This window comes from Syngnathus floridae, chromosome 11 (assembly GCF_059516105.1).
Source record: "Syngnathus floridae isolate MCC-2025c chromosome 11, RoL_Sflo_1.0, whole genome shotgun sequence".
In the NCBI taxonomy this organism is placed as follows: domain Eukaryota; kingdom Metazoa; phylum Chordata; class Actinopteri; order Syngnathiformes; family Syngnathidae; genus Syngnathus; species Syngnathus floridae.
The window spans coordinates 5,562,778-5,587,343 of record NC_142423.1 but is presented as its reverse complement, the minus strand read 5'-3'; the positions used below and the strand labels follow the sequence as shown (position 1 = coordinate 5,587,343).

The 24,566-nt window shown below is 40.5% G+C and overlaps 3 protein-coding genes across 5 annotated transcripts in view; 2 read left to right on the top strand and 1 right to left on the bottom strand.

Moving 5' to 3' along the window:
- The first annotated feature begins 8,352 nt into the window (after positions 1–8,352).
- On the top strand, positions 8,353–23,433 carry mapkapk2a (MAPK activated protein kinase 2a). Of its 3 annotated transcripts, XR_015861441.1 has the most exons (13): positions 8,353–9,118; positions 12,862–13,001; positions 14,023–14,087; positions 14,177–14,256; positions 14,339–14,465; positions 14,556–14,631; positions 14,709–14,833; positions 14,938–15,023; positions 15,104–15,184; positions 15,268–16,538; positions 20,942–21,037; positions 22,227–22,304; positions 23,034–23,433. XR_015861441.1 is itself a non-coding variant. In XM_088390681.1 (10 exons), the coding sequence occupies exons 1-10, from the start codon at positions 8,879–8,881 to the stop codon at positions 15,415–15,417; spliced, it is 1,170 nt and encodes a 389-aa protein (XP_088246807.1). In that variant the 5' UTR covers positions 8,353–8,878; the 3' UTR covers positions 15,418–16,701. The 3 variants fall into 3 exon arrangements, 1 of the variants encoding a protein (XP_088246807.1); XR_015861443.1 differs by lacking the exons at positions 20,942–21,037; positions 22,227–22,304; positions 23,034–23,433 and having other exon boundaries at positions 15,268–16,311; positions 16,461–16,701; XM_088390681.1 differs by lacking the exons at positions 20,942–21,037; positions 22,227–22,304; positions 23,034–23,433 and having other exon boundaries at positions 15,268–16,701.
- On the bottom strand, positions 19,431–21,643 carry il10 (interleukin 10). Its single transcript, XM_088390684.1, has 5 exons — positions 21,317–21,643; positions 21,170–21,229; positions 20,918–21,082; positions 19,870–19,932; positions 19,431–19,786 (listed from the first exon to the last, which is right to left on the bottom strand). Exons 1-5 carry the CDS (start codon positions 21,488–21,490, stop codon positions 19,676–19,678), a joined length of 573 nt encoding a protein of 190 aa, XP_088246810.1. The 5' UTR covers positions 21,491–21,643; the 3' UTR covers positions 19,431–19,675.
- LOC148390555 (sodium- and chloride-dependent neutral and basic amino acid transporter B(0+)-like) overlaps positions 20,990–24,566 on the top strand; it is a 40,260-nt gene continuing 36,683 nt past the window's right edge. Inside the window, exons 1-2 of the mRNA XM_088390677.1 lie at positions 20,990–21,037; positions 22,227–22,304. Coding sequence (XP_088246803.1) covers positions 22,251–22,304 — 54 coding nt within the window. The 5' untranslated portion in view covers positions 20,990–21,037; positions 22,227–22,250. The remainder of the gene's footprint in view (positions 21,038–22,226; positions 22,305–24,566) is intronic.

Here is a 24,566-nt window from a genome sequence, read left to right as displayed (position 1 = left end):
ATTGTGACAATTGAATCATTTACTGCTAAGATTGTCTAAATGCTTCTGTGCACTAACTGTATCCTAGAAAAGAATCCCTCAAATTGTGCAGCCAGTCAACTATTATCTAAAAATACACACAGTTCAGGCTAAAACATCTGGCAACACTGTTAAGTTGCAGTAAACAGTTTCTGGAAAATCCAAAGAGAATGGAACTATAATTAATGCTTTTCGCACTATTTGTTATGGTTTCCTCAATGCAGGTCTTCCTTCGTCATGTCAAAGAAGCTTAGATCAATCCCATTACGCAGCAACCCAGTCACCTTTCTGACCATATGCTTCGAAGCTCACCTGTCGCTATTTGGCATACTGACTTGTGCTCTAATCTCACCGCTGCCATGCTCGCTGAAAAACAAAACAACAAAGTAGCACAAACACATTGGACGTGATTTATTCCTAGGGATTAGTTAACTTCCAAATTTAGATGTAATGCTGTTAGCGAGCAGTGAATCTCAGAGAAATGCTAACAAAGAGAATTGACTCAATGAAGGAAGTAAGAAATGACTAAAATTTCCTGGAACAAGTCATTAGAATGTAGGTCAGTGCTTCGTATTGGGGTTAGGTCATCAGAGAACGCCTGTTTTGTTGCACTGTTTGCATGTTATAAAGCATTAATAATCTCATTTGTCTGATGTTATGGCAATGAGGGCAAGTGGACAAGCTCAACTTCACTTCTATTCTCCCCCCGTTTTCAACTTTAGAAAGCATGCAATGCAGCTACGCCCACACAACTATAATAAACTCACATAGTCCTGGGTCAGCGAGTGTATACACACAAACACACACACGAGAGAGACGTACGTGTGGTGCTTCTGGCTGTGGACCACAGGGACAGCTGACTCTACCAGTAAATGGACGAAGCGGGACGTGCTCGCTTGCGTGCATTTAACTCACTACCCCTTTTCCCCCAACAAACACACACACTCACACACCCTTCCAGACACATGTCCTCACATGCTCCACAACAGATTGCAGTCTACTTCTTGGTCGTGCATCACCCAATGACACAGCCGAGCTCACACGCCACAGCTGGGCACGTCTTTACAAGTTAAACCCATCACACACTTTGGCTGTCGTCGGACCATTTGCCCACTCAATCTATCACCGTTTGACTTTCCTCACAGGTTGGAGAAGGAGCTTTGGACATGTGCGAGTGGTTGAGAAGGCGAGTTTATTTACAAGTGATAAAAAATACAGATAGCTTTCTGTTGGCATTAGTTGGTCCAGTTATTCCGGTTATTAGTCCCCCGACTGGAATAGACGGTGACTCATTCTCCGTCTTCACGGATGAATCTGTCTGTCTGTCTTACTATATATAACTCGATATACAGTATATGTGTGCGTGATGTGTTTTGGTTTTATCTTTCCAGTCCTTCTTATAGACCCAAATGGTGGAAGGTCCCCACGGCAACACTCGAAAGAAAGTCTGAGAAACATTGCCGGCATGTTGCAACATCACTTATCAACCTTAATGAGGATGTCCAACAGCATTTTTCTTATTTGTACTAAACGAATAAGTTCTGTGTGGACTAATTGACATCACAGTTGCCAGATCTCTGGTCACAACCAATCACGGCTCACCAATTTACTGAAGCTGAGCTGTGATTGGTTGTACAGCCTGATTGTATTGAACATCAATTAATATCAAAATTAGTGGAAGATTGTCGGACTGGGTTGTACCAGTGGTGTCTAAGCACAGTTCTGCCGTTTAAGATAATCGTGCCTTATACAAGAGTGAAAAAAAATATTTTTTTTGTTCCGTTGACCATCAACGAAGCAAAATCTATGGACAACAGAAAGTGCTGTGTTTATTTCACATGATAAAAAACATGATTGAACAAGGTCAACATTTTGACGACTAGACCGGTGTCCCGTTTTCATTTTTTCATTCCTGTCTCCCTTGGAGCAGCTGCTGGGTGAATTGTTGTGCTGAGAGCTTTTTCCATGTCAGACTTTGGAGGGCTACTTTCCGTCTGCCTGTGACAGGAAATACACTGACCTACTGAGGAGAGAGCCAAAATGAAGATCGTATTTTATATTGTGACCCTCCCGCCAGACTGCACACACTCCCACGGATGCCTCTGAAGGGGACGCTTGAATATGGCCCACCAGCGCCACATCAATAATTCAGTGATTCTGCTCTATGTTCATGTTTGTTTTACCGCTGGCTGAACATGAAACATCAGCACTATATTAGTGAATTAACAGTGTCAGGGAATAATAGGATGCTTTGTGACTCACAGTTGTGAAATTGATTTTTTTTGGGGGGTCGGTTGTAATTTTTATACTTTGAGGATTGCTGGTCGCATGTTTTGCCTAAGGCAACAACACAATCAAGACCTTGTCATGAAGGCCTATACACACAGAGCAAAGGCCTCGTGAAAGCCATAAATAATTAATGGTTTTCACGAGGAGCCATTTTAACATAAAAATATAAGCAGTTAATTGCAGTATGTTAGATAAGACTTTAATTTGCTATCTAAGAGAGGCAGGTTCTTTCAGGTTAAAAGAAATTCTAATAAATAAAAGACCAAATTAACTGTCAGTGACTCCTCCATGGGGCTGTATTAAAATAACCTCTGTTCATTGCATAATTTTCATGGAGCTTTGAAAAAATTGATCAGTAAAAAGACCTGCTTAGGTTAAAAATCACTCCTTCACTGATCAATACGTCTGAGAGTTAAGCTGGAGAGTTCACTGCTAATCCCGTCCACGGAGACATGTACACTGGAAACGTGCTGCATGTAGTGTACTTAGCAAACATACACTAATAATTTCTATTTATGCCCAAGGTGAAAATGGCTCGTGATCATGCCTTATACATTAGCACGTGTGCGCCATACGCTTCAAGTGTATATAAGCACTGTTTATTTTTACATGCAAAAACAAGCAGTGGTCATTATGCGCAGCAGGTCGTGATCTTGACTTGAGGGCAACGCAGTATGTGTTTAAGGACAAGGCTCCGGGAATGGAAAGCCACACCAGAGGGGCCTGCTGGTGTGTGGGTCATATGTCCGTACAAGGACATAGTCAAGGCAAGAGGGCCTTCATACCAACCCTGTACACACATGTCTGCGAGGGTGTGCACAACTGTGGCAGCGATGGGAGGGGAGACGGCGGCAGTGCCAGCTGGGAAGCTTAAAAATAGCGCCGAGTACGGGATTGCAACTGCACGGGAATCTAAGAACACATGGTCGCCGCTCCGGTTGTAATTCAGTGCGGATTTCGCCAGGCTAAGTGACGACTGACGAGCCGAGGGAGGGAGTGGGGGGGAGTGATTAAACCGAGTTGCCGGAGAATGTCTGTTTGTGCTTTGATGGGATTTTGTAAGAAGTCACGGATACGACAGGCAGGGCCGTCTTCAGGTGTCACCCAGGCTAGTAAATAGAAACATACTGCGGTGAGGATGCTGGCTTGATATGGCGGGGCAGTGGGGCACTAGGTTGAGTGTGAGGAAGGTGAAACGTGATGGGGATCAGACTGGTAGGATTAAAGAGCACTGCACTGACCTCGACTCATGCACACAACAGAGGGAAGGGATGAAGAACCGAGGGGAGGATGCTCAGAACAGAACAGCTGCTCAGTAAGAGAAAAGAGTCAGCGCAATGTGCCCACCCCCGAGTCAATACAAAGAAGAAATGACAAATGCAAGCAAGAAAATCCATGCACGTGCATTCAGAACTGCCAAACTGTAAAAGTGATTTCATTCGGAGGATAATCTCATGCACAAAGTGGCTCTTTCACCTCACATAATCTCCGTTTGGATTAAAATGGATTAGTGGATTACAAGGGTCTCCCCATGGGAGAGAGATACAGGCAGACAAGAAAAGAAGATAGCTGGAATGCAAATTCAACAGATCAGAGCTTGGAGGCACTCATTTCTGAATTGTGTCAGCTCAAAATAATTATTAAATGTTGTGTTTTTTCATTTGATCAGTGGATTAGTATTTAGTGCAATGATTGTCAACCTGTGGTCCGCGGTCCTCTAGTGGTCCGTGGGGATATTGCAAGTGATTTGTGAAATTGGAAATCGAAAATAATTGTAACATTTAAAAAAAAAAAAATTATTACATAGACTTGATTTAATTTCCAGATAATTTTGCCCATCCAAATTATGTCAAATGTAGCTGAAATTCCAAAAATAGACATGGGACAAGTGCAAATAAATAGCCTGAATAGGTCGAACTACCTTCGGCACAAAATAAATTCATATTCCGCCAAAGCATGAGTTGCTTCTTGGTTATAATGGTGGTCTCTCGGACAAAACCAGTTGAAAACCCCTGATTTAGTGATTCTGTAAAAATAATGCTGAGGAAGATCAGTGTTAGATCCGTTCAATGCTTTTAAACACATCCTGTAAATTCACGGTCTGAATCAGTGTCACTGTTGGTCATTAGCCATCATGGAAGCCTGAGGCCCGAGCTCTTGTGTTGTTTGCGTCAGCTGTACTAAACACTAAAGTGGCTAAACACTTGAATGTGTCTGTTTATGATGAGCGTGTGTCCTCTCTCCAACACTGCGTCAGCGGCCTGAATGAATCATGGGGAGAAACGGCCGCATGACATTATTGCGTCTGCCTGTGAGGAGAGCCGTCATGAGCCAAAATGCCGATAACTGCAAAGACTACCTCTTGTGTGGGACAAGTGGAGCATGGTCAGCAGAATCCAACCTGCGTTATGAGGCTACGAGCCAATGAGAAGAAGGAGTGGGCGTTTGTGAGTGTGTTTGCTAACAGCTTGAAAATGAGGGCAAAAGAAGTAGGCTAAATAATTGTCTCTTGTTATCAAAAGCCCTCTTGTGCTGTTGAGAGCAATATGGGCTACAGGAATGTTCATGTGACGAAAACGTGACAGCCACTGCTCACACATACACTAACAAACTGTCGCCCTACTGACCTGATAACAAATGTCGAGTGGTGGTGGGTGGGGTGAAGGTTAACTTTTAGAGAGCGAATTGAATTTTCACTGTGTTCATATATGAACGAGGGATTCCCGTGGTGTGTTGGAGAGATGCTCTTTTTATGGATGACAAAGGTTACATGGTGCTCTTTGTGTCCTTGCATGTGCTGAGTTGGTTGCATTGTGGACGATTCTGTCAAAGGTGAACGGGGAAGGTCTTTTCTGTTTGGATTATGCAGTTGCACATTTGTATGTGTGGGAGAGAGAACATGCTTTTACTCATGTCACATGGTTTTTAAGAGTACCTCACCATCTGTTTTCGGACAAGTGGTTAGCGTAGCCACGTTTTAATTCTGAGTATGAATTTGAATGTTCTACCTTTGCTGGCACCGGTTTTCTCCTTTTGATCTACTGATCAGAATAAGCTTAACTAATTCAACTTTGAATAATGGATTTATTATTTCATTTTCACATTGTTTACTTGTTTGTTTTTATTATATTTATTTGTGTGTGTGTGTTTGAACGTTTGTGACCTTGCCGCTGATAAGTGTAATACAAATAAAGTACAATTCTGAAAATAATGTGGCCCAACTCCAACTGACTTTTTCAACATGGTTTGACTTTGGAATTTCCGTGTCTGTGTTTGCGGAGTGTTCTGCGGCGGGACTTGCTATTTTCTTTGGGGTGTGTGTCACTGCACTTGTGGAAGCTTTTTGTGTATGTGTACAGTAAATCCTTGCAAGTATCCACCCCTTGACAATGGCGACTATGGACCACAGCTCACATTGCTGGAAAGTTGTGGTAAACTTTTTGTATCATTTCCTACAAAATCTCTTGTGAAAACACGCGTCACATTCAAAAGCTCTGACCTTGAGTGTGTGTGTGTAAAAATGAATACAGAGAGAAAAGGGAAAGGATTTGTTAGCTTTTGAAGAACTGCTAGAAACAACTAAGGTGACTGGTGAGCCAAAAAGGATGTAAATAAACCAACACAGCCGGACCGACTGACATTTAGTTCTACTTTTGTCTAAGGTCGTGAAGATGAAGACAGCTTTAAATGATCTCACATGTAAATATAGGTTTTTGGTGTTCGACATAGCAATTAGAGAGCGACGGCGGGACAAAGTGGGAGTGAGAGATCATAGCTGGGGGGGATCATGAGGGGATCTGTGTGCCTGCGTGCATCACAGGGGTGAGCCGGTTCAGAAGGTCCCATGTTGGCCAGGGGGCTCGCAAGTGTTCAGGTGCTAGAATCCCCGGGCAGAGCCAATGCTGACCATGCGTCTATATCAAGAGCTGGCTTGGGTTTCAAGCCCATGCGCTGATGGAGGATCATTCGGAGAAATCGCCTGGAATAACTGCTGCTCCAAATTGGCTCTGGCTAATGAAGAGCGGAAGGTATAGAGAGATGATGGATCTGTGGATCTACCCCCGACCGCCCTTGGAGACTTTCTTCCATGAGGGACGTTTGCGGAAAGAGAGACGGCTCTCCAAAAGAGAAAATGAAAATGTCAGCATTCCCAAATCCTGCAGCTCTGTGCACAAGCCACACATTCCTGGTCCTTCACAGGACAAACAGTCCAGCAGCTATGCACGAGAATCATCACAGCATGGAAAAGTTGTCTGGTTTCGTTAAATGCATCTCGGATTTGCCTTGGGGAAGAAACACAATGGGGAACACACTGTCCTGATCTAAAGTCACGTCACAGCTCTATAACTGGTGTTAATTCATCAGCACAAAGCTGTGAAAGCTCAGACAGCACACTCAAGTTTCAGACATCTCTCACAATAGCCGGGTGTGTAAGAGTATTTAAAAGATACGTGCGTGTGTGCATATTTGGGATCCATGACCCGGGGTAAGAAGTCATGAGACGTGTTTCTTATGTAACAGTGACAAAACTAAAGTGAGCCATATTATTACCATGGAACCCGAACACAATCATTGACACTTCATTTGGACAAGGAAGTGAGTAAATTTTAATTGAATGCAATATACACCCTCACAACAAGTTCAAATGTCTGTTATAGATTCATCTTGTTAGCTCATCTCAAACTCCCATAGCAATGGTCTGAAATTCAAATTAAGATGCCGGTTATTGTCGCAGTGGTTTACACTGTTGTCTTTTACGTGGATAACTTTGGATTGGACCTGTGATTTAGTATAACGACAATTTAATTTGATTACGTTCAATTGTTTTATTTATCAATTCAATTAAGATCTGTTTGCCTATTTTAGTTTAACTACCTGAGCATGTCAAATCAAATAGTGAAAAGAAAATTTAAGATGAAGTATTTTCAAATGAAAATGAGCTGCGGTACCTACAAAAAGTAACATACGGAACGTATCATGGACGTTTATAATAGTAACGCTTTAAATGTCATCCAAACCCCACGTCCTGTTAAAATCAAATATTATGAAAGGCCTGACATCTAGTGGTTACAATGAGAACTGCAGTAAACAGCCGATGCGTCAATCAGTAAGTGAACGAGATAAAGAATTTGATCACATCAGTTCGTGTCTTGAACTAAAGCCTTTTGTATTGCCACGGCACTTAACATAAATGTAAAACAATAAATATTATGTTTAAATGTTTATAATAAATAAAATTAAATGTTTTTTTATTCGTTTTACAAGTGCGTGGAATAGTTTAACCCCTGAAAACAAAACCTTGTACTTTAGTCCATGAACCTTAATCAAGATGTATTGACTGCATTCTGAAACGGTTTTCTACATGTCAAATAAGAAGTTAATAGTTTTATTTTAAAAATATATTTATATACCGTCATACGTGTCCACGACCATTAGGAAGTAGGGGCGACAACACTGCCAATCAATCACCTTAACTTTGCAACCTTGGCGCGTGTCCGTGGGCTGGCTGGCTGGCTGGCTGGTTATATAGATTACCAGTTCTATTTTTATGTTTGCAGCTTTTACTATCATAACAGAACAAGTGGCTCTCGACTGAAACCGCAGTCAGTTACGACCTGAGTAAATGCATGAAGTTCAATGTACCAACAACGCCTGTTAAGACGCAGAATACACTTTCTTTTGAAAGAATGTGAAAATAGATATGAAATTCCCCCTGTCTTACAGTTCTGAGAACCATTACGGCTCCTCCGCTTCTCTGTTTTTCTTTCCCCCCACCCACAAATCTTAAATGTCCCTGATTTGTAGAACAACGTGTCAAAACATCAATATACTCCAAAAAAAGCAACATACAAAAAAAAATCACAGGACACATTCATTCGAGGTCACCTACTGATAAATCACTAAGAAAGAGGAGTTTACAAAGACCTTTATTTTAAAATGTAAATAAATAACAAAATATACAAATAATAAGACAAGCCTAAAATTGAATTTTGCGTCCGCTTCTCCTTTAAGTGCCGTAAACAAGACTATGACGTCAGAAGTAAAACCTGCCCTGGCTGGGTGTCTGACTTGGCCCTCGGAAAAGTGAAGTGTTTGCTGTGCCGCCTACTGCTAACCGAACTTTCCTCGCCGTGCCGTTCGGATTTTTTAAAAATTCTTGTTCGACGGTACCTGCTTGGCAACGTGCCTATCTAAAACATTTTTTTGAGGGGATGTTAGGCGAAGAAAAAAGTTCTTGGAGGATCCGGTGATCGGCAGCCAGTACCAGAGATGGATAAGCTAACCGAGAGCTGACTTGTTAGCCGAAAAGTCAAAGGTCAAGATTAGGAGCGAATGGACATGCTAACGACGAGCTAGTTTAGCATTCTACCGGCTAATCGAGTGACTTTGTTAGCGTCTGACGAAAGCTGGCCGCTGTTTGCTTCCTCGGGCCTGGTTGCGACACCGCGAATAGTTTGTCAAAAGGAAGCTAATCCAGGAAGAAGCCCCTGCCTTGAAAACGGACTTCTGATCAGGCCGGACGGGGGAGTTTTGACACGAGAGCTTGTCGCTTAGCCCTCAGACGAAAACAATGCTATCCAACGCACAGAACCAGCCGCTCTTTCCCAACCCGACCGGGCAACAGAATCCCGCCGGACAGCCTAACCCGGCGGGCCAGTTTCTCCCCTTCCTGAGCAGACCCACCTTACAGATAAAGAAGAACGCCATTACAGACGATTACAAGGTGACCAGTCAGGTGCTGGGGCTTGGAATCAATGGCAAGGTGCTTGAAATCTTCCAGAGGAAGACCGGGGACAAGTATGCTCTAAAGGTAGGCTCAACTCGAACGCAACATCGAATGTGTATACTCATCTAAGTGAAACCCATTGTCTCACTTGAAAAAAATTTCCAGCCGGTTATCTGGGTCTCTTCCTGCTTGAGCTGTCATAACATGCCAAAGCGAAAAAAAGTTCTGACACAATCTAATGTAACACAAATGTCACTCAGGAAAGACATGCATTATGCATCTAATTCTTTCCCATTTAGAAATCGAAATGTGTCAGATCAAGATCGATCTCACTGAAAAGTGGTTGACCAAAAAAAAGTTTGCCCAGTTTCTTTCACTGTGAATTGAATTACAAATAAGAGACAAGAAAGTTTACGATTTCACAAAGTGACTAATGTAATAACAGCTAATAAAATAATTTTGGCCTTTGCTTTCGGCATAGTACAAATTAGATGTAAATTCATTTCAATAGACTACAATACTTCAGAATTAGATGACATTTGGTAATATGAAAAAGCAAGCTCCCTCTTACCAATTTGCTTGAAGTTATCCCGCCTGCCCGCGAAAAACACTGAACTACTACCTAAGAATCATCCAATTAAAAAAATGAGACGACGATGGGATTCCACTGTACGTCATATCTAAAAATAGAAGCCGAAAACACTTTTTTTCAACTAATGTGAGTGCATTATTCTGAGATGAGCTCAAACAGACCTGTCGTGACATGAGCACACCAGGTAATGACGGAATCGGGCCTATTGTCACATAGCTATTTGTTGGGCCTTGACCACATGGGATGTTTGTCTTTCCAATTTCTCAATTGGATAAGGCAAGTTTTCATATGAACAGCCACCACTATGACATAATAATGTCAGGTGTTTTGCTGGTGAAATACTTCCCAAGCCGTGAAGTTCCCTAAAAGCTGCAACTCTGTTTGTGACGCTCCTTTTGAGGGAACATGCAGTTAGTCAATGATTAATAAATACTGTCATATATTCAGGTGCTCCAGTTGTTTTTTTGGGTGACTATTTCTTTCTGAGGGGGGACAAAAATTGATTGTGCAAAGTCACAATTTGAAAACATCCTGTAAAAGTTAAATAACTGGGTCATTGCTCTCCGGTCTCCTCATACGTGCTTCAAGTGACATGCCTTCCGGTCTTCTCTGCTTGAGACGTGTTGGGCCTGTCTTGGTCCTTCTATACTCTCATACCGCGGAAGTAGTTTGGTGGCAAGATTTCCAAGTTGCATTTCCTGGATGGACGTGAAACTCCAAGTAGTGATGCAGGCACCCTTGTGAATAATTGGCCATCTTTGAGAGAATTTGCATTAGGAATGTGAACGTACAGAATTGTTTCCTAAAAATCAGTTTTAGCTGGATTCAGCAATTCCAGTTCAGTCACAGAGGAAGTGCTTGGCCGTTTTTTAGTCACGAGATGCAAAAGTGAGGAAGGATTTGGAGGGAGGCCATGAGGAAGGAAGAGGCTGTGGCCTTGACCCCCAACCTTTCTTTAGAGGGTTATATTTGTGTTATTTATGGAGTCGGGGCTTTTACTACTTTGGCAAGGATTTGGTTTTCTTCAGTCCTGGAAAGTTGTGAATGAACAAATGAATTATTACAGTTAATACAATATTACAGTAACTCGCATGATATGGTTGGCATGATATTTACGGAATACTTAAAAAATAAACAAGGCAATTGACAATTCACTCAGTTGTGTGTGGCGGCCATTAAGAGGAAATGTTTTCGTGAAGCAGTGTTAATGCTTTCCTCATTTGTTGTTTCAATTTCACCCTCACTTCCTCCTCAAGGTCAGCCACTCAGTTTTCTGACTACATTGCACCCCGCGACATTTAACGTATTTACCCATTATGTCATTGCTAGCTGGCGTCATAGCTATCAAATGCAAATAAAGTTTTACTAGCAGAATGGAATCCAAAATATATCCCGCTTTTACATCAGGAGAAATCATCGCGGAAAAACCTGTATTTATTTACGTTTCGGAAGGATCACACACAACTATTTACAGTCAAAGTGGCTGTTTGTCGAGTATTGTATAGTTGAACAGATTTCAGTAATCAGATTGACACATAAACATGTTTGCCTCACACCAGGCAAACACATACGTGAGCATATCCTTTTGTAGAGTTTGGTTGAATCCCTAAGAGGCTTTTATGACGGATTCAAGCTTACGCGTTGCCTCTGTAATCTCGAGTTCACCGCCTTATCACCCTTTAAGCATGATTTCTCTGGATCTATTCTGGCTGTGGCTCAAGTGGCAGGTGGACACTCGTGCATCTTTCCCTCACCCCACCTCCCGGGTGTCCTGCCAGTAGGCTCTGGACGGAGCCTTTGTGTTTGCGTCAGGAAGTGTATTGTTTGCCCATCTGCACCGTCCTCCTCACCAGGCTTCGGGATTTAGTCTCAAAGAGCCCACAACAGATGGGTGGGCCACACAGTTATTGACAAAAAACACTGGGGGTGTTATGTATATATTTTCTTAATGAAGGAGTAGGTGGGACGATGGGGGGGGGGGGGGAGTAGTGTTTGTTATATTTAGATTCAGCTTTGGCTATTTTAGTTCATGGCCTTGTCTCTTCTTACAGCCCTGGCTCGTTCCTCTTTGACATTTCAGGCCCGGGCACAACAGAGAAAATCACAGTTTTAATGTTACTGCAAATGATGGCGATTATTTGAACCCGATTAAGATAAGCCTTTTATTTAAATGTGTTAGTTGGTTGATCTGAACATTTCAACATAAATGACATTAATCACCATAGTTTCTATAAAAGCAACAAAAGAAAAGGAATGTTTTGACTACTCGCAATACAAAAATGGTGAAAGAAAGTTGAGAAAAAAATTTGATTATATTATGATCAAGATGATTGACCATGTTGATGAATTATTCATAGTCAAAGATACAACAAAGCAGAGCTAAATCTCTCTTCCCCAGACGCTTTGGAGGGAGGCATATACTTTGACGCACACCCCCTTTCTTTTTGGGCTTGATGTAACGCAGTCATTGTCAACCGGTGGTCTGCGACCCTCTAGTGGTCCGTGACGGTATTGCAGGTGGTCCGCAAAATTGGAAATAGAAAATATTTTCAACGTTTTAGAAAATAAAATCGGTTCATTATTTAGACTTGATTTATTTCCGAGCTAATTTTGTGAATCATTTGCCCATTCAAATTATGTCAACTGTAGCTGAGATTCCCAAAATAGACATGAGACAAATATAGAAATAGCTAGCTATAAATAGCTGGTATAGGTCTATCCTCCTTTGGTATCAAATAATATTGCGTCAAAGCGGTGGTCCCCGAGTTGCTTCCTGGTTATAATGGTGGTCCCTTGGACAAAACCAGTTGAAAACCCCTGACGTAAAGCATGATAAGTGGCAGCTGCTATTACTGCTATTCATTTCTGTTTTTATCATTAGAGAATGTGTAAATCAATGTCCCATACAATAAAACATTTGTACATTATTTATTTTTTTGCAGAAAACCTCAAATAAATAAATTCGCGTCTAGGCTCAAAACAGAACCTCTGGCAATTTTTTACCCGCAAGACAGCAATTAGCTCAAAATAAATCATTGGCGTTAATATGCAATTATCGACTCCCGCCACAAGAGGGCGCCATAGCTGCACATAATCATCTCTGCAATGCAGGGTCTATATTTCGCCAAATGATGGCAGCATTGGGCTTCTTTTTGTCTCATGTGGCGAGTGATTCAATTTACCACATGCCTGGTCTTCTTCGTTCATTTCTTGTTATTTCTGTCCCGCCATCCAGATGCTGCAGGATTGCTCCAAAGCACGTCGAGAAGTGGAGCTCCACTGGAGAGCATCGCCTTGTTCCAACATTGTCCGGATTATTGATGTCTATGAAAACCTCTATCAAAGCAGGAAATGCTTGCTAATTGTCATGGAGTGGTGAGTTAACAAATTCAGAAAATAAAAGGTCCCCCAGATGCAAACAAACCATTTTACCCAATGTCAAATTTAATGGTGTCATTTAACAGATGTCACTGCCAAGACAGGCAGTTTCTTCTCATAATTACGTTCCTTTAAGTGAAGTCCATTATCTCGTTCATGACAATGTAAAATAAGTGTGATCGAAAGTGTGCGTCAATGTACATTTACTGGCACCATTCTCACCTCTGATGATAATTCGTCATCCTATACAGTTCAAGAACACAGATGTAAAGATAAACAAAATGCAAGCCAGAGAGGCTTCTCATTTGGTGATCAGTAGCGCAACCGAGAACGTTTCTCCGTAAGCAAAAGTGAAAGGTTTTGAGAATACCGAAGTGCGTTGAGGTTAGAGGCTGTCCCTCGCTTTAAGACCACGCGCGCCTTCCTCACCTCTGATGATAATTCATCACCCCATACAGTTCAAGAACACGTGGGGAAAGCGAGGGCTTAAAAATAACCAAAATGCAAATCAGAGAGGCTTCTCATTTGGTGATCATTGGCGCAACAGAGGATGTGCAGCTTGCGTTTCTCCGTAAACAAAAAGCGAAAGATAATAGATTTCGAGAATGTCGAAGTATGCTGTGGTGAGAGATCTTCCCTCGCTCTTTACATGCATGCTGGAAGAAATCATTTGTGCAGTCATGCGTCTTTGGTCACACACACAAACCCCAAATCGTGACAATGCGACAGCACCGGGACATTTGAATGAATCATGTCAAGCCGACTGATTAGCATATTCCCATGCATCACTTCATTCAGACGTACCGCTAACCAATGTTCACAGACACAAGATGACTGTATTAGCAAGTGTGCGCAAAATACGTGCGTTTAATTACCATTCACTTGCGCATTAATTTCAAATGGAATAAAATGATTTGAGTGTCTCGCCATCACTCATTTAATTGGAATTTCCCAATTTGAATTGCTCCCAAACTAGCAATCATTTCAACATTGAAAACAGATGTATCTTTTGTTGCAGCATGGACGGAGGCGAACTCTTCAGTCGAATCCAGGACAGAGGGGATCAGGCATTCACAGAGAGAGGTACAACATCACGCCGACTGCATTGCCGTATTATAATGTACCAGTGCTGACATTCATTTCATCTTAAACCCGTTTATTCCTGATGCCAGAGGCATCTGACATAATGAAAAGTATCGGCGAGGCCATTCAATATCTCCACGCTGTCAACATCGCCCACAGAGATGTTAAGGTAAGCGTGTTCCGTCACCCCTCTGTTCGGAACAGTCCGACATAGAAGTGACATCACTCGCTTTATGTGAAACATCCCGTAGCCAGAGAATTTACTGTACTCCACCAAGAGGCCCAACGCTTTGCTCAAGCTCACCGACTTTGGCTTTGCCAAGGAAACCACCTCACACAACTCCCTTGCTACTCCCTGCTACACGCCGTACTATGTTGGTAAGTGTTCTTCGCTGCATTTTGTAGCACGGCATTGCATTGTTCGCGTTTCTCTAATTGTTTTTTATGTATTCATTTCACTTCCTACAGCTCCAGAGGTTCTGGGCCCAGAAAAATATGACAAATCTTGTGACATGTGGTCTTTAGGTGTCATTATGTATATTCTGTAAGTGATGTCTTTTTTTTAACGTTGCATCACGTGAGATCATTTGGTCGCTGCAACATGTAACTGTTCTTCTCCAGGTTGTGTGGGTACCCCCCTTTTTATTCAAATCACGGTCTAGCCATTTCACCCGGGATGAAGAAGAGGATTAGGATGGGGCAGTACGAGTTCCCCAATCCTGAGTGGTCCGATGTATCAGAAGAAGGTAAAAATACGACGCATGTAGTAAAGCAAAGTAAATCAACAGCCATCTAGAAAACTACAAAACCTTAATTGAAAAGAACTGAACTTGAACTATTCCAATTGCAGCTAAACAGCTGATCAGGACCCTCCTGAAGACGGAGCCCACCCAAAGAATGACCATCACAGAGTTTATGAATCACCCATGGATTAATGTAAGCACAAACCCCTTTCAGTTCAATCATTTTGCAAGATATTGTCCATTGAAGCCAGATTGCTGCTTGTGTCCATGCAGCAGTCCATGGAAGTTCCTCAGACGCCCCTGCACACCAGCCGGGTGTTAAAAGAAGAGAAAGACGCGTGGGAGGATGTCAAGGTTTGTCACTTTGTCCTATTTGATTGTTTTTGGTCTAGTGCTGCTGCTGCTGCTGAAATGTGCCAATATGGCTCATCTTTCAGGAGGAAATGACCAGTGCCTTGGCAACCATGAGGGTTGACTATGAGCAAATAAAGATTAAGACCATTGAAGACTCGACCAATCCGCTGCTAACAAAGAGGAGGAAGAAAGCCAGCAACGCCATTGCGGACGCTCAGTCCACTGCTCACTAAGATGCACTCGCAGATTGTAAAACGGAAGCAATAAGTTGTCTGGGTGTGAGTCACACTGCATGGATTTTTCTCAGTGTTTTAATATGCCTAATGTTTTGGAGAGTGCTCCTTTTTGTTTTATCAAGCATTTTAATGCCCCACTTTTTAGATAGGTTCTTGAGCTGTGGTTTTAGTTGAGCGAAGAGATTATCAATTCAAAAAAGGCGAGGAGAAGCACTGTTATTTTATTTTTTTTAATCTCAAATGTCATTTTAGCACTCGAGAGTAGACGAAGCCCTCACAGTTAGCAGTGTCTCGCTCCAACTCGTGAATGTTAAACAAAATGGCTAAATCCCCAAAACGAAACGGAAGGCGGTCCTTGACATATACACCATGTAAGCAAATGTATTTTGAACTGACGAGTGGATTGTAAGGACTATCTTGCCTGGAAATGAGCAGGGACTGTTTGCTCATTTTGTGTGTGTTTGAGGTTCTGTTTGTCTTAGTGAATGTTCCCGGCAGGGCCGTTCTGACCTGTAGCCTCCGCTAACCTTTCTGGGCTCTCACCTGCCTTAAGACATCCTCATTACAGATCCAGTCTCCGGGCAGAGAAGGTTGCGCCACCCGCACGTAGCTAAAAAAAAAAAAAAAAGAAAATAGATTCAATTGTATTTTTTCACGGATTTTTACAGACATTTCCGCACATGCCTTATTGACTTTTTGTTTGTGGCATTTCGTAACGTCATGTTTGGCTGCCAGATTACAAGTCGATGCTATGCAGATGGTGCGTCGACTTAAAGCACTGCTTGGACCTTTTGGCGATGGTGTTGGGTATCATTCGATCACTGTATTGGAAAGATGGGAAGTGTGTGTGTTCCTGTCGTCTGGTGTGAGAAGAACACTGGGACACAAGTGGTTAGTAGCTGCCATTCTTTCATTTCTTTTAACAACAAGTGCACCTCCAAACGTCCTGCCCGAAAGTACGAAAGAGCATCGCTTTGTTGTGACACACCAGCAGCAAGCTATCGTCACAATCACGGGTGTAATTGATGGTTCCTCTTCAGTGTTCTCTCCATTTAGGACCTCCCAGCTCACTTGGGATCACGGGAACGGATTGTGTTCCTTCATTTTTCTTTCTCTTTGTAAGTACACCAACATTCTGTAGCACATATTTCGCACTGTAAAAAAATGTATGTTGACAAAATCTTTTACTTTTTTTTTCCTGCACATTTTAGTCTTTTTTTCTGTTCAATTGCAACTGCCATACTTTTGTCTGCTTGCTTTCAATTAAAACATACAAACCAGGCCTGCATCTTCACAAGATTTTTTTCCACTATTTCTTTTCAATGTAAATATATTAATTACATATGAACATTCAAATATGATGATCACGTTGGAACAGCAACGTGTCCATCATAATTGAATAAAATAGAAATCAGTTGATTAGAACACAAAAAGATGCTGTTTGTTTCCAAAAAGTTGCTGACCCCTGATAGTTATACTCAGACTTTCCCCTTATCTCAGGGACAACTTCCTGGAATATGCCCATTTCTACAGGCTTTGGAAACAGCCCCTCTGTACTTTTTGTGATTTACGAGGCACGTTACTGAGCTTCCTTCTCCGCTCAAACCGTGACAGTTGGCATGACTAGCACTTTTTTCAGCAGCCATCCAGTTTGTCAACGGAGCAAATTAGTTGCCGATTTATCTGAAGAAAAACTCCACTGATGTTAGTCAGCCTTCAAATTGAGAATCCAAACATACGGGTGATATCTGGCGTGAATTGTCATCAAAATATCGATCAAAAATATCAACTACATGTTTTATATATTTATATTTATTTCTTTATATATACAGTCATATGCAAAACTTCTGATCATTTTCATGATAGTCCTTTATAAATCATTGGTTGTTCGGATCAGCAATTTCGGTTAAATCTATCATATAGCAGACAAACACAGTGATATTTGAGAAGTGAAATGAAGTTTATGGGATTTACAGAAAGTGTGCAATCATTACTTGAACAAAAGTAGGAAGGTGCATAAATTTGCATAGATAGATAGATAGATAGATAGATATGGATGTATATGTATGTGTGTGTATGTGTATATATATATATATATATATATATATATATATATATATATATATATATATATATTATATATATATATATATATATTATATATATATATTTTTTTATATGAATGCCACGTATGGTCTACGACGCAAAAATGTGTATTCCAGCCAGCACTCGTGTTTAAAGGCACGTTTGTCACGAGTGTGCCATCTCAGAAAAAAAATCCCAAACCTGCCAATTGTAAACCTTGTGACTGAGTCATGTCTGTTGACCTGTGTTTCTTAAAGTACAAAAAAAAAATCCAAAAAGATTATTGGTGCCCACAATTTTTTTCCTTTCTTAAGCAGCTTTTCAAAAGTCCAGGGCTCATGTAACAGATATGACTCAATACATGTGAGCAATTTTGTGCTTGGCATTTTTTTTTTTTTTCTCCGACATTCAATATTGAAGATTTTTTTCCAGGAAATGTACACATTTGTTTCGTAAAGGAAATGTGCTGGACTTGATATACATAGCTTCTGTTTTCCCATATAACCCTTTTCAGAGGATGGGGTGTGGTTTTCAAGGAGGTCCATTTTTAGATCTGTTTCGATGTCTCATGTCAGCCTCAAAACTGTTTGAATCACCTCAGTTTTTCACGTGGCCAGTGAATGACACACCTTTGTATTTATGCCACGTTATTTGCAGCGGTGCACCATTGTGCTTCGCATCCTATGATTCACATCTGCTCACGCAGGAAGCAGCGTGACCCACGTTTGACTAAGTAGGCCAAGAAGTGAGACATCATTTTGCTAGCACGTTTTGCAAAATTCGGATCCTAATCGTTGGACTTTCCGGTTTCTTCAATTAGGTCCTCTGTCATATTTTGAATCGGAAGTTTAACGGGCTGCGAATATGCCAGCACGTAATGTGTGCACACATGTTTAAAAACTTCAAATATCTGGACAAATAACTAAAAGCAAACTTCATTGTTATTTGTCTTCTTTTGAATACATGCATCTCACCAAAAGGTAAAGGGTACACTTTCATTTCAAATTTTTATAATTAATCTACAATAGGTTTTACTTCTTTTTTTCTTGCTGTTATTTCAATCGATTCGTAGAGATATTTTATTTTACTTTTAGTTACTCGCTTGACCACCTCATTTTCATCGTCAGGAAGCAATGAAGGCGCCACATTTTTACACAGTGATGTATTAACAGAGAGAAGTGAATCATGCGCTACTTCGTTTTGGCCCCTCAAGATTCAGCTTTGTCATGCCATGGTCATCTTTCCTGGATAGTTGTAGTGGATGTCATCCATAACTGAAAGGTATCATCATGGCTGCCATTTTTTGAAATGATGTTATTAAGTAGTGAGCTCTAAACAGAAACCAACGATTCAAGCTCGAGGTTGCTATTTTAGTTGACGTCTTACTAATTTTTACAATGTACAAGGGAAAACTGCGGTTTAGCATCAGCCATCATCAGCTTGAGTATTATCAGTACAGACAGGTGGCAAATATTTCCCAAGAAACCGCATGCGCAAGTTTTATCGTTTCTCCATCATCTGCTAGTCTCAGTCTCATCTCAGTCACCATTGCTACTTTCACAACGTTTTTCAATCTTCAACTATGTTGACTGACACATATGTTGACTACATTTGGTCGAAATAAAATCAGTTCGGTTTCAGTCATCAAATCAATCATTAGGAAAGTGCTTTTTTAATTATGATTATTTTGTTTAACCTTGCGTGAGTGGCATACCATTGCATATGCAAGGGCTATGGAGTTCCACTTACGGTAAGTTTAAATCAGGGGCTGCTGCTGGTAAGTGGAAGATATAGGTCACGTTTGAGGTTAGTGCAGCATTTCGGCTTTACGCTAAACGTGTCTCGACTGCAGTGATGTAGGGTGTAATGTAGTGAGTCATTTGGTCCTCCTTATATGTACGTGCACAGAAAATATCAAAGGAAGCTTTACATGGTGGCAAATCCTTTATTAGTTACAGATTTAAAATAAATAGAAAAGTACATTGAAACAATAAATATTTCAGCCGGCACATTGGATTCAATATGATTCTGATGCAGAGGCTTTTCATAGGCACATACTGAGTTGTCAAGTGGTAAAAAAATAATATTAATCTAAACATCTATGCTTTCTTCCTGAGATAAGCAAGTTCACATTGATGAGGGTTAGCGAGTTTAATTTTTTTTTTTTTTTTTACAAGGACACAGCTTGGTTCTTGAGACGTTTGGAAGCCAGATATATTTCGATGTAGTTAAAAAGCACGTCCAGCTCACCCATGGCCTTGTACACACCTTTGTTCTCCATCTGAGGGCAAACACAAAGCTGGCTTTAGAAAAATTAAAACTGCCGCTGGTGCTGGCATGATTGCGCAATGCAGGTAGACTCACCTGAGTGTAGGTCATATTCAGTTTGACGATGTCAAACTGCTTCTGGCAGCCAAAGTATTTCCTCTACGCAAAGAAGAGGGAAAGTGTGTTATTTAAAATATCTGCAGACTTTGACAAACACGTCCTCCAATTCACTTCCCCTTCTGTAAGAACGGGATGATGCACATAATACACGTCTTATCTTTTTTCAATGCGTCATGCTTCTTCCAGTGAACCACACAAGCAGTGACTTCCTTATTTTTTGGGTCATGCTGATGCATGTGGCTCATCTTCAGGAGCGTCAGTGATTTATCCCAAAATTAGGATGGGACTTTTGATTCAATACTGAAGGTACTTATCCAAACACATGTTTTATGACGTTTATCTTTGAAACTCGAAATAACATGGAAAACAATTTAGCTCAGCGTTGCACTATGCACTGTACAACCTAATTCCCACATTGTTATATAAATTAATCCTGCCTTAATGTGCAATAAATTCTATACACAAGCACAGCCAATGTTATATATGCTAGCACGTACCATGCATTGGTAAATATCAAATTTACATTACGCTCAAATTTGAACTTCAATCTATTTAAAAATGATTCCTTACCCTTTTTGTTATTATTTTCATGCTGGCCCACCAAAATCAGTGTTGGTGAATTGTTCGGGTATCTGTATTTTTCTTGACTATTTATTTTTGGGCCACTTTTTACTGTTACTCTCAGCTATGTTTGAAAACAGTTGTTTGTACTTGTCCTTGTTCCTTTTTAAATAGAATGAGATATTGCGGCAACAGTTTGGAACATGAACTTTATGACGTGACTGATTCAGAGAGTTAAGATATTCCTTATCCAGGACCTTATTGAAGTTAATTTGTAATATGAAAATTAGCTGGTGTAATGTTTTATAATTAGCTGAGTTGTCTTTTTTAAGTGACAATAAAAATGCATTTTTTAAATTTATTTTTTTGATCAATTTTTCTGTACGAACGTGCGAGTCTGATTACGAATCGGTAAAAGAACAATAGACGCGTAAAAGACGCATTTTTCACATGCTGTACTCACACATTTGGTGACATCTCTCTTCAGCTCATCAAATATCAGCTGGATGGACTCCACATAAGGTCTCAACTCACTGGTGTCCTCCGACACTCCGGTGATGGCTGCAGGCAGAACCGTGCCAAGGTAAAACTCCAGAATAGTGTTCATGGCATGGCAGGCAAACGGCGTCTGAGTACAGAAAACAGAAACTGTTGATGGTGCTGATGATTACCAAGCTCAGATGTAAAGCGCTTGTCAGAAAATAGAGGAATTTACTTTAAAAGAGTCTTCGATTGTCTGGTCGAGCAGGACAGTGTCCAAGTCATCGTTCGCTTCCTGTGTAAATAAAACAACGCGTCAGACTAGTGCGGGGGTTTGCTTTTCGCGATGCTGTCTTCACGGACATCGACGTCTCGTACTCACGTAAAAATCCCTGATCTGCACGTAGTCTTCTCGCAGCCTTCGAAGCCTGCCGGGGAAGCTTTCCACGAAGCGGCAGCATTGGTTGTTGCACTTAGGACTGCAGCACACTTTGCTGAGGAGCAACTGTGCAGTCAGGAACAAGAGAAGGACGGAGAGACAGCCGGTGCTCATCATGCTGGATGGTTGTTTTTGGCTTTTCAGTCGAGAGACCCTGTGGAAGTGGATGCTTATTTCTCATGCAATGTGTCTTATTATATAGGCAAATTTGGGCTGAGTGGGAAGTATTGGGGGGGAAAAATGCTTAATGCTTAATATTGCTTAAAACACACGAGAAAGTCCCCCTCCCCACCCCAGACTCGTATAGGCTATTACGCATCGGCTACTCCACCCATTACATAGGTTGTTGTAAATGTCAGGGGGGGGCTTTGAGGTTGGGGTGTCCCTAGATTTCAAAATTACAAGAAGTCGTTTTGGCGGCGTAAGTTTTTGTTGAAATTTCAACGTTTCTACAATATTATTTTGAACAGACTTGACTTTGGCTATAGTTAACATCCAGTAATTGTCAGTCAGTTGCCCAAAATCAAAACCAATCTGATCACTCTATATATTTTTCTCATACTGTAAAAATCTGACTTTGTTTAATATTTTGATGAAGCTTTGGATTTACATACTTGACAACTGTCTTGGTTTAGTACTTTTACAATTTATCAAGTAATGTTGAAAAATGTGCAAAAAGTGTGAATCCATTCAGCGTTATTAATGAGATGTTTCAAAAATGTACTATTAACTGGACCCTCACATTGCAACCAAACTTAAAATTTGTCAATACAGAGGTGATATGATGATGAATGAAATTTGAACATCCTTTGCTTTTGTAATGTTTGTAATTTTTCTTTCAATTTTGCAACAGTAACACCAAAGGATAGAGTGATCAATGCTTACTGAAAGTGACAAGAGAAGACAAACATACATGTACAAGTTTTGTGAGGTAAGTTGATTCTAGTAATATAGCCACTGTATGGTTGTTGTCATAGGCAGTGTTAAGATTTAAAATGCATTAATTGACACTTTTGCTTTAGACTTTTCATTTTAACAGTTGGGATTAGAAAATTGCTTCAATTTCTATTGCATTCATCATTAATGTTTAAAAGATTGCTCTGTAGTGTTTCTCTTACAGTATATCACTTTAACACAATTATAAGTGTAATTGTGTAAAAGGTAAGGATTCTATATTGCTTCTTGAAGCATTGCCTGTAAGTATGTTTTGATAGCAAGCGTTGGCTCCATAAAGAGCTAAATCTATGGAATCTAAACAAATCAGGAGGTTAACCAGCACCCACAATGGACTCTGCTCAGATTTAAAAGGTTCTACTTTTTTAGAAATGAAGCAAACAGACATGCTTTCATTTTGTACTTTGTGGGATGTCCCGTTCTTGTGTCCCGTGTCCCCTGTCCATCTATCACGATCACAATTGGGTAACTTTGGTATTTTGAAGTGGTGCTAAGAGTCATTCACACAGCTTGTCTCAGTTGGGCCAAGTTAATGTTAGATAACCTGCTGACACTTGAGTCACACATTAAATAGAAACAGTGACAAACAGTGACAGCTAGCAGTGTGGTGTAATCTAATAATCGTTCAAAATATTTAGATTTAAATGTAAATACTCAAAGAATCAAGATAATTAATTTTAACCTGTATTCTACTATTCTCTGTTAGTTCAAGTGCGGAGAGCAAGACACTGACTTGGTCGTTGAAAAATATTCAGTGGCTCTGCCTTGAATCAATCTGGATTTGCTTCGGAAGGATTTTGTCTGAATGGCACACAGTTGGTGGGAACATTTTTTTTCTGCTCGGCTAAGTGCACAATGCACAAACATCATGCTATGCCGTTCAGTTACTCAATTCTCAATCTGACTGTGCAGTGGCACTGTGGCAAAGTGTGGGAAGGAGACCTTGACCATCTATTTCCATTGTCAATTCAACCAGCAATTTTCAATTGTGTGTGTGTGAGAATGAGTTGATGACTAATCATACATATTGTACGCTTCCTCTGTTTCCTTTCAAGTTGTAAAATAAAAGATAAATAAACATGAGAAGTTTTTCTCGTGTAAATTCATGCGTTGGCGTGCCTTATGAAGTCATTTTTAAATAGTGATTCACACTATTTTCCTCCAACACATTCTTCTTAATTTCAAACTAAATCTAATTTGGTTGGGCTGAGTTAAAAATTCTATGCTGCACGTAGAGTATATTTTACAATTCAAGTCATATTTTCCAAATGGCTATAAAGTTTGGATTATAAATTGAAATTTGAAGATGTTTAACAAAAATCACTTTTTTTCTCATTTTGGACAAGAGCCTATATATATATGCTTTTCGGTAAGCTATGTCATGGTTTTTCTGTGTCTGTAAATCTGCTGAGCTGAGAATTTGTGACTCACGTGCATACGCATATATGTCATGCAGAAAATGAATGGCAATACTTGATTGCGTCACTAAACATTTTAAACACTGTGGTTGCCAACTTTTATCCCTCAAGTGTGGTGTGATGTGCTTTGCATGCTTTCCACCTTCTCGTGGATCACGGTTGCAATTGTCTGTGCATATGTTTGGTAAATATAAAGTAGATTTAAGACGACAAAGTAGTTACAAAGCAACAATATAGGAAAATAGATGTTAATGTTAATGTTTGTTTTAATGTTTTGCAACACTGTCATGAATAAGTACTGCTAGCAATGTAGCAGCTATGGCTAAGATCGGCTTGTTTTCCATGCACATTCGTGCAACGCTCGTTAGTGAGTGGTGTGGCTTTGGTCAGAGACTTGAGCAGGCGGAGGGATGCTTCATTCAAATTTTGCGAGCAGTTAGTAAATTGCGAAACTTAATATATTTTCCTCTTTTTTTTTCTTGTTTATTTCGCAGAATTGTGCAAGCAAACTGCTGTTATGAAATGAAGCCCGAAACCAATACGAGGTCTCTGTTTTGCTGACCTAGTATTCTTTTGGATATGAAAGTTTCTTAAGCTCATGACTTTGACCTGGAAGTTACAAACAGAGGATTCTATTCTATTCTATTCTATTCTATTCTATTCTATTCTATTCTATTCTATTCTATTCTATTCTATTCTATTCTATTCTATTCTGTTGCTGTTGCTAATGCTATTGCCATTCATGTAAACATACTTAAGAACATGCAGAAAACTATCTTCAGTTATTTTTCTCTTTTATTATTTACAGAATATTTATCGAG

Excerpts from the sequence above, each read along its gene's own strand:
- il10 (XM_088390684.1), bottom strand. The coding sequence starts at position 21,490 with ATGATGAGCACCGGCTGTCTCTCCGTCCTTCTCTTGTTCCTGACTGCA. Across the intron at positions 21,230-21,316 it reads TGCAGATCAGGGATTTTTAC|GAAGCGAACGATGACTTGGA; the intron begins GTGAGTACGAGA and ends TTATTTACACAG. Across the intron at positions 19,787-19,869 it reads TGAATATGACCTACACTCAG|ATGGAGAACAAAGGTGTGTA; the intron begins GTGAGTCTACCT and ends GTTTGCCCTCAG.
- mapkapk2a (XM_088390681.1), top strand. The coding sequence starts at position 8,879 with ATGCTATCCAACGCACAGAACCAGCCGCTCTTTCCCAACCCGACCGGG. Across the intron at positions 14,466-14,555 it reads CTACACGCCGTACTATGTTG|CTCCAGAGGTTCTGGGCCCA; the intron begins GTAAGTGTTCTT and ends CACTTCCTACAG. Across the intron at positions 15,185-15,267 it reads ACGCGTGGGAGGATGTCAAG|GAGGAAATGACCAGTGCCTT; the intron begins GTTTGTCACTTT and ends CTCATCTTTCAG.